Genomic DNA, 9972 nt, shown 5'->3' with positions numbered 1-9972 from the left:
AAAAAAAAAAAAAAAAAAAAAAAAAAAGATTTGGAAACTGGTCACTGTCAATCACTGGATATACCAATCATTTCAGGGAAATTCAGAAAATCATCAGAGTCAATAAAAATTTCAAGCCAAACAGTTTTATCAATTTAACCACTGCATTTGGTTGATAAGAATGTCCATTTCAAAAAGGAGATGAATTGCAAGACATTTATACCATTAACTTTCACACAATTAAGTATTATGAGAAAGCAATTTGATACAATGGTGAAATGGTCAATAATACCTGACTTTAATGGCAAGGATATCAACAACATATTAAATTTCACTTTCTAACCCTGTGACCAAAACAATAATAATTTTTAAAAAGCCTATAGCAGATTAACACATTCACATACTGGTTGCCTTAGTTAGCCTTTTCACTAGGCAAATGACAGTTTCCACTTGTTTGTTTCTATAATATAAAAATAAACCATGCATGCAATAACAAGGCTCCTATATACCACCAACAGCTAGTATATTCAAGCAGCTATTCATTCCTTCACAGCATAAATACACAATTGTGACAATCACTTACTGTTCAATGATCATTCTCTCCATTCCCTAATCCTCAACCACACTAGCAAATCAGAAAGATAATGTGCTACTTGGACAGAACATCTTACGTGTTTGTTTTTTTGAGACAGAGTCTCACTCTGTTGCCCAAGCTGGGTGCAGTGGCATGATCTCAGCTCACTGCAACCTTTGCCTCCCAGGTTCAAGGGATTCTCCTGCCTCAGCCTCCCTGGTAGCTGGAATTACAGGTGTACACGACCATGCCCGGCTAATTTTTGTATTTTTAGTAGACACAGGGTTTTACCATGTTGGCCAGGTTGGTCTTCAACTCCTGGCCTCAAGGGATCTACCTGCCTCAGCCTCCCAAAGGGCTGGAATTACAGGCATGAGCCACTATACCCGGCCAACACTTTTATTCTTAACCTGTAAAAGTAATGGCGTGAGTCACCATGCCAGGGCGATGTTTCCTTACTTATGCAACACAGTAAAGTCTGAATACTAAAAACAAAAGCTTTCTATTATCTCACTTGTAAAATGTTCATCATAAGACCTCTCATAAAGGATGTGAAAGAAAGAATAATGTAAATTGAAAACACCACAGAATTTGGAGAATTGTATTTGAATCTTGGGACTGCCATTTATTTACTGACTACGTGATTAGTCAACTTTAGAACCTCTTGGAACCTGTTATCCAGCTGGAAAATGAAGATGACAACATTTTCTAACTCCTTCCCTCCTTTTTATACAGTTGTAAGTTCTCAGAGAAATAAAAGTTTGAAAGCATGCTTTAAGGAGTAAAGTACCAATATAAATGATAATTATTATTGCTCTTTGCATGAGCAGTAGTACTATGAAAACTGTTACACTATTCAGGCAAATACACCTGTAAAATTTAGTTACTCTGGGCCAGGCTCAGTGGCCCACAACTCTAACCCCAGCACTTTGAGAGGCTGAAGCGGGTGGATCACCTGAGGTCAGGAGTTCAAGACCAGCCTGGCCAACCTGGTGAAATAATATTTCTACTAAAAATACACAAAGTAGCTGGGCGTGGTGGTGGGCACCTGTAATTCCAGCTACTTGTGAGACTGAGGCAGGAGAACCACTTGAACCCGGCAGGCAGAGGCTGCAGTGAGCCGAGACTGCGCCACTGCACTCCAGGCTGGGCAACAGAGCAAGACTCTGTCTCAAAAAAAGAAAGAAAAAATTTAGTTATTCTCCAAAGGGTGCAAAAATATATGTACTATCAGCACCATAAGATGGGGCAAGAAAAAAAAATTTTCACTAAAAACACAACAACAACTAGAGAATTAAAGTCTATCTATGGGAGGAAAGTTGAGTAAATTTTAAAAATATGTATATTCCACACAATGAATTATTACATAGTTGTTAAACAGAATGAGTAGATCCTTTTTCTAAAATATAGAGATTGCTAAATACTCAATTAATGAAAAAGGTTCAGAGTTGAATGGAAAAATAATCCCTTTGGGGAAAGGGGGGAGGGGCAGACACAGATAAATAGAATCTAGCATATGTATACAATGTGTCTTGAAGACTATATAAGAAACCTAACATTGTATACTTGCTGGGGAGTGGGACCTGTGGTCAAGGAAAGAAGTAGTAAAGCAAACTTGTTTTTCCTTTTCATTCCCTTTTATACTGTCTATATTTTTAAAATGCATTATTATATAATAGTAAGTTGTAAATTTTTTAAAAGCAGCACAAGACTGTTCTTCTCCCTGAGCAGTACAGATTTCCCCCAATCTATAGATTCTGCCAAGATATTTTTACCTGCACTGAAGTAGGGTAGTTTGTCATTAATGTACATCAGACAGTAAGCACTAACATTTCTCAGGCCCCCATAGGAATCTCTTTCAACTTCTTCCCAGGAAGATTCAGTAACAGAGATGTCATTGTACTTGAGCCAGCTCTGTCGGGGTTGATTATAGATATAGGCCCAATAGTGTCCAGCATTTGCTTGTCCTTCATGAACAAGAACTGCATGCAAGCGATAAGGCACCTGTAAGTCAGAATGTACATTCTCCAGTCAGGTGAAGCAAAGTAATCTGATAAAGTTTAGGTTATTAAGAAATAACTACTTATGATGTGATTAATGTGGGGTTCATATTAAAACATCTTGTGGATTCAAGATGAAGTCAACAAAAACACAGCCTTGGAATTGATCAATTATGTCTCAGTTCCCAAATCTTGAAAACCAGATCGTTGAACTATATGACCTCTCTGAAGACTCAACTCTAAACTCCTCAGATCTAAAACCAAATATAACCTAAACATATGCATCCTTCTAATTCAAAACCCTGTTTATCTAAAAACAGAATCACCTTGACCACTCACGCTGAAAATGCTTAGCATATTTGGGACCTAAAAAGGTTAGCAGCTATTTTGTTCCAAGCCTATTTTATTTGGCACCAAAATTTAAGTTAACATATTTAACTCAGCCACATGCTTCTCAGAGTTAAGTGATCACTGATTGATAGTATCTGGAGTGAAGACCCTTTTAATGACATACTTATTTGTTACAAAATTTGAAAAGCACATTTGTATATTTTCAATATGGAGAAAATAAAGCAATGCTTAAATGCTAACTAAATACTGGTAAAAGAGATGAAAGTCGTCACAGAATCAAATTAAATTTACACTTACTTTGATCTAATTTAATTACTGGTGAAGATTTTTGAATTAACACAAAAGAAAAAATGGTGAAACCTGAGTTTTACACGGTGCATTCCTGTTAAGCAATGGGACCGTGCCTCAATGCCATTCTAGAAACAGGGCTCTCCTCCTACAGTCATTCTGCCCATTCCATTCATTCACACAGAAGACAATGAAAGTCCATGCCCCTAACTAGAATAGGTTCAGAGACACTCCTGGAGGCTCTCTTCCCCTCCATTCCCAGAATTTATTCTAACAAAAATTTCTGTGGATAGTAAGAAGTTCTGTCCTCTCTTTTGGAATTTATTATTATAGAATTAAAGCTTGAAAGCATGTTGTTAAATGAAAGATCTTGAAGAATCATGGAAATTTCGTAAAGAAGGGATAACTGTTCTCTAGTTCAGTTTTTCCCACTGCACTACTTAAAGTACCATTTTGTGAGTAATTTTTATTAGTATCTGACAGCAAACCTTTCTAAAATATGAAAAAATTCCACGGGCAGAATTCAAACAAGTATGTATTAGGTCCTGTTGTTGATAAAAGGTATATTGCTTTCTTTAGCCTAAAATAAAGAAACAGAACAACATCAATTTCTATCTTAAGTTTATTCTTAAGTATCTTAGGGGAATTCCCATTGGGTTTAAAAGAAAACTATCAAATTTTATTTTTGTATCTACCATTAGCACATGCCTTGACTACTTTCCCATCAATTTTCATTCTACCTGACGAAGGAGAGGATCGCAGTACATCTGTTCAATAGTCTGAGTAGTACTTGCAATACAATTCTTTAAATCTGTTTGGAAAAAGAAAAAAGCTTCATTAAAATGATCTCATTCTATGTCACACAGGCTACTTCAACTAAGCAAAGAATATTGCTAGGGTCCTAATGATTTCAGTTTCCCTCTAGGAACCACGAAGCAGTATACAGTTTTAAAGCAGCTAACTTTAAACCTAACTTTCGGTTATTAAGCCTTTTAGTTCAATATAATTATATTAAGGTTTTAAAAAAGTATTTTTTATAATTGGCACCATAATTTCTAAAAGAGTAAGCTGTTTAGGAAAAGATTTTAATGGGTCACTTCGCTGTAAAATGTATGTCTCAGACAGGATCTGAAATGAGAAAGCAGAACAAAGGGTAAGGCTAAATTTCTCTGAATAGGAATCTGGGAACAATCTGGAATTTCCATCATCTTTTTGTTCCCTAGACAAAAGGAGAAAGGAAGGGGGCTAGTCTGAGCAATATGGGCAATGAGGTCAAAGGGCTTTGTAAGAATACAATGCTGAATAATCCAATTTTACATTGTGCGTACTGCTCAAATACTCTGCCTCATTAACCTTCAGTAAAAGCATGCTTCATATAGAAAAGACTGAAGAGTAGAAGTCCAGAAAAGCTAAATGCTAAATCTGGGTCAACTTAAGCTAGAGTCTTCAGATAAACTACCAGAGACAGAAATCAGCAGATGCAGAAAAATCTCGGCAAAGTTGATCATTTCCCAGAAATTTTGAGGGGGAGATCCTTCCACATCTGTATAACAGGGGTGTGTAAGCCAAGCTTACAGGGCACTAAAAGTGCAAAAGAAGTCACAATTACCATGTCAAAATTCAAAAGCACGGGCCAGGTGTGGTGGCTCACACCTGTAGTTCCAGCAATTTGGGAAGCCAAGGCGGGCAGATCAGTTTAGGTCAGTAGTTTAAGACCAGCCTGACCAACATGGTGCAACCTCGTCTCTACTAAAGAAAAAAAAAAAAAAACAATCAGCCAGGTGTGGTGGCACATGCCTATAATCCCAGCTACTTGGGAGGCTGAGGCATGAAAATCGCCTGAACCCAGGAGGCGGAGGTTGCAGAGAGCTGAGATTGCACCACTGCACTCCAGCCTGGGTGACAGAGCGAGACTCCATCTGAGGCGGGGTGGGGGGGAATTCTGTAGCATGTACAGTAATGTCAGGAAGTGCACCAAGGTGCTTAACCTCCAAACAGTCAAAAAACAGAAAAGGCAAAGAGTAACTGACAAGTTTTAAAAGAGCCAACCTTGTATATCTTGTTCAATCTCACTCCTCCACCTCTGAAGACAGGTCTTAACAAAGTTTATCTCCTCATCTGTGACTGTTCGTGGAGCTGGCTGTGCAGGCATTTCCATGGAAGACCGAGAAGATGTCAGTGGTTTAGACTTGTGTAGAGAATCTTCAGGAGAAGAAAAGGTACTTTCAACATCCAGAGAAGAGTTTTCTGTACTTGTACTGAGGAAGACAAAAATCATGCTCAGATGATAATTTCCAAAAGATACCTTGGCCTAAATTATGTACTTTCGAAAGCAAGATGCTACATGAAAAAGTACAGGTATTCAGTGAGCATTAACTCTATAAAGGTACGGAGCCAAGCCTTTTCTCTAAATACATCATCTCATGTACCACAACTGGCCTGTGAGGCAGATACTATTCTATCTCTATTTTACCAACTGCAAGCCTAAGGTTTAAAGAAATTAAGCAACATGCCCAAGTTCACCAAGGTACAAGGTAACGAAAAGGAATCCAAAGCCAGATCGGCCAGAGTCTTTAGCTCATGTTCTCTGACCACTGATTATTCCTTCTCATGAGGATGTGAAGAGAAGGAAAATGGAAAACAGAAGACTAGGCCTGCAAGAATCAAAGAATCAACTACAGAGTTTACAAGATGAAGCCAACTAAAGTGACACTATCCATCCAGGAACAAAATACACAGAAGCAAGAAAAGGGAAGCATCAGCTGAATATACAACTCACAGGAATACACACTAGGTGACATTTTGGGGAGTTCTGAGAGAAGGGCTTCAAGTCAAACAATCCTAGCTCTACTGCTTTAGCTAAATACCCAAGGAAAAGAGTACTTAGCCTCAGGTAAATAAAATCTCAACTACAAAATATAAATGTTAAATTCTTTATGTCTTTATTGTAAACTAACAGAGAATAAAGCATACAAAGTAAATGCTAATTTCTCTATTAACCTATTGTCAGAGTAAAACTGCAGGTCGACAAACCAGCAGGAATATAAAGTAAGTTTCTAACTGTAGTTAGGTTTATCTTTTATACCAAAGCTCAAGAATATAAACTTCCTTTACTTTTTTTACTTTAAAAAAAACTCTCACTCCTGCCGGGCGCGGTGGCTCATGCCTGTAATCCCAGCACTTTGGGAGGCTGAGGCGGCTGGATCACAAGGTCAAGAGATCAAGACCATCCTGGCCAACATGGTGAAATCCCGTCTCTACTAAAAATACAAAAATCAGCGCACCTGTAGTCCCAGCTACTCAGGAGGCTGAGACGGGAGAATCGCTTGAACCCAGAAGGCAGAGGTTGCAGTGAGCTGAGATCATGCTACTGCACTCCAGCCTGGCGACGGAGTGAGACTCCATCTCAAAAAAACAAAAACAAAAAACCCTCACTTCCTCCTCACTCTCTCACATGCACAAAATAATGGAGGAAATCTCTTTTTCCTAAGGTCCATATTTATGGAAAATATACCCAACAAGAGAATAGATATCTCAGTTTCAGAGGAGATTACACACATACACCTCCCTGTAATTTTTAAATCTAATACCAAGTACTATTATTTTAGTTGATTAAATAGCCTGCCAAACCACTTTTTAAAAATTAAAACTATTGGCCGGGCGCGGTGGCTCAAGCCTGTAATCCCAGCACTTTGGGAGGCCGAGACGGGTGGATCACGAGGTCAGGAGATCGAGACTATCCTGGCTAACACGGTGAAACCCCGTCTCTACTAAAAAATACAAAAAACTAGCCGGGTGTGGTGGCGGGCGCCTGTAGTCCCAGCTACTCGGGAGGCTGAGGCAGGAGAATGGCGTGAACCCGGGAGGCGGAGCTTGCAGTGAGCTGAGATTCGGCCACTGCACTCCAGCCCGGGCGGCAGAGCGAGACTCCATCTCAAAAAAAAAAAAATTAAAACTATTTACATTTCATAATGTACATAAAAGATTCTATTTTTTTAAAAAGTGAAAAGTGAAAGAGCAGCCCCACTCCTATCCCCAGACTCATGTCACTCCTTAGAGATAATCATGCTTGACATTTGGTATGTTCTATCCAAATAAGCATTTCTATGTATACATGGATGAATAAATATTAATACGTGGGGGAGGGGAGGATTGTTGGGGAGAATAGTTAAGATTTTTTGACAAAAAAGTCTAACTTTTTATGGAGTATTAGTGTTTTTATTAGTCAGGTAACACATATCAAATGTCCCAGCTACGTTTCATAGCTCCTCGAGGCAATAAAGATGGTTGCGCATGGCTGCATGGAATAAAATCAGAGGGCTCCTGTGACTTTGCCTCCCTCTGTCTTTACTAGAGAAGCCCCTCTAGGCTGTCCTCGTATTTCCATCCAGTTCTTCTTCAAGTATTAATTTTCTATTCAGGAATAAGCCTCCGTTTCCTTGATGTTTCTTAGTCATGCATATTTCAAGTGTGGGAGCATGAGATGTTTTGGAAGAGCAGGGCTTGAAGTTTCCTTTGAGAAAGGCCTTTAACGGCAACTAGCTTGTAGTTTAAAACAAAGCATCACTGGGTGGAGCCTGAACACTATCCTGAACAGTTCGAGAAGCCTCTGAAATAACCCAACCATCCTATGGATAAGACAAATGCACTGGTGGGCCCACTCCCACCCAAGTGATAGTCAGCAAAACCCTTCCCTTTAAGACAAAGAGGTCACAGCTCCTGAGCTCTTATAGGTAAGTGTGAATCAGGTATAAAGATGGTGCATAGTTTAAATTATACCAGAAAAAACAATACATACCATTAAAAAAAATTGTTTTCATTACCTTTCCTTGGATGTCTGGTCAGAAACCGGGCAGTGCACTGAAGAAAGTGGTAATGTCATGTGTGTGTCACTTTCAGGTGGACAGCTTTCTGAGGCAGGTTTTGTACTAGCAAATTCAATAACATATTTCAGCATGTCCGGGAGCGGGAACCGAGTTGGGCCTGAGCCATATTTCACATACCTAAGAGGCAAAGACATTGGTACTCTACTGCCCGAGTCTGTTTTGTATTTTAAGAGTCGCTGACAAAAGATCTGTTTAGCACATGGAGTCAACGGAAAAGCTTATTCCTAGAGGTTATACAATATTTAACAGGGTCCTCAATCTATAGGGTAAATATTCCCTAACTACAAAAGTAAAAATTGCCAACAATCTGAAGTTGTGTATCTGGCAGGAAACATTTCAAATGGGCTCCCATTCAAAGTCATGCCAGTTACACTTTCTCATGAAGTCATATTACATTCAGGCTTTGATCATTTATTTATTTTTTGTTTTCATTTTAAGACAGAGTCTCCCTCTGTTGCCCAGGCTGGAGGGCAGTGGCACAATCTCGGCTCACTGCAAGCTCCGCCTCCCGGGTTCATGCCATTCTCCTGCCTCAGCCTCCTGAGTAGCTGGGACTACAGGCGGCCCGCCATCACGCCCGGCTACTGTTTTTGTATTTTTAGTAGAGACAGGGGTTCACTGTGTTAGCTAGGATGGTCTTGATCTCCTGACCTCGTGATCCGTCTGCCTTGGCCTCCCAAAGTGCCAGGATTACAGGCGTGAGCCACAGTGCTGGGCTTTTTAATTTATTTTTGAGATGGAGTCTCGCTCTGTGGCCCACGTAGGAGTACAGTGGTACAATCTCAGCTCACTGCAACCTCTGCCTCCCAGGTTCAAGCAATTCTTCTGCCTCAGCCTCCTAAGTAGCTGGAATTACAGGCGCCTGTCACCTCATCCACCTAATTTTTGTATTTTTAGTAGAGAGAGGGTCTCACCATATTGGCCAGGCTGGTTTCAAACTCCTGACCTCAAGTAATCCACCTGCCTTGGCATCCCAAAGTGCTGGTATTACAGGTGTCAGCCACCATGCCTGGCCAGCTTTGGTCATAAAAATAAACTGTTTCTTAAAGGAAAAGAAATGTATTACTAGTACCCAAATCTGAAGATAATTTTAGTGAACTAGTATCCAAGGTTTTTTTCTTTGCTGCCCTTTAGATTAACTACTTTACAATCAAGAAATGAAAGAAAGCAAGCCAAAAATAGGAAGTAGGTGTTGATAAAGGCCAGAGCTTAAGAAAGTGACAAATCTTTCCTCTGCAGGGTCCAAAGTACCCTATTAGTCATATACTGATTCAATGGCATGGGCCAGGCATAAATTACTGAAGATTTCTTTAGAGTGAGTAAATAATAAATACCAAATACTCTACCATTACTAGAACATTATGTTAAACTCAGTAAAGAGATTTAGTTTAATGAACTTTAGAGTTCACTAAAGTAGAGAGTCTAAATGGTATGATAATCAACCTGACCTGTTGATACAGGTAACCCCACATTTCTGGGATTCCATTTTACAAGGGAAGAGGGTCACGTCATATTTTTCTTCTCTAAATAAAGTGAAATAAAGAAACAGGTACAAAATTTAGAGAAAGAACACCATCTATTTCTATATTTTAAAAAATTATAAAATAAAAGTGGAAAATAAAGCACAATGTAACTCAAAGTCAACTACATGTTAGAGGGTAGACAGCAAAGGCACTTCATCTTCACTAATTTAAAGAAGAAAGAAAATTCAAATCTGCTAACTACGCAGAGTCACGGCTTTCATTTAAAAGGATCTTGGCTGGGCACAGCATCTCATGCCTGTAATCCCAACACGTTCAGAGGCTGAAGCAGGAGGATCACTTGAGGTCAGGAGGCTGGCCTGGGCAACACAGTGAGACCCTGTCTCTGTTTTTTTTTTTTTTTTTTTTTTTTT

At 39.3% G+C, this 9972-nt stretch overlaps 1 protein-coding gene across 1 annotated transcript in view; it reads right to left on the bottom strand.

The window, feature by feature from the left end:
- Positions 1 to 9972, bottom strand: part of USP28 (ubiquitin specific peptidase 28) — an 84891-nt gene that overhangs the window by 12260 nt on the left and 62659 nt on the right. The window contains exons 13-16 of the mRNA XM_017883150.1: positions 8016 to 8217; positions 5242 to 5450; positions 3933 to 4003; positions 2329 to 2557 (exon numbers count right to left, since the gene is read on the bottom strand). Coding sequence (XP_017738639.1) covers positions 2329 to 2557; positions 3933 to 4003; positions 5242 to 5450; positions 8016 to 8217 — 711 coding nt within the window. The remainder of the gene's footprint in view (positions 1 to 2328; positions 2558 to 3932; positions 4004 to 5241; positions 5451 to 8015; positions 8218 to 9972) is intronic.

The sequence above is a fragment of the Rhinopithecus bieti genome, unplaced genomic scaffold, assembly GCF_001698545.2.
Source record: "Rhinopithecus bieti isolate Rb0 unplaced genomic scaffold, ASM169854v2 scaffold_11964, whole genome shotgun sequence".
In the NCBI taxonomy this organism is placed as follows: domain Eukaryota; kingdom Metazoa; phylum Chordata; class Mammalia; order Primates; family Cercopithecidae; genus Rhinopithecus; species Rhinopithecus bieti.
Note: the sequence above shows the minus strand (reverse complement) of the source record. Positions and strands in the feature narration are given on the sequence as shown.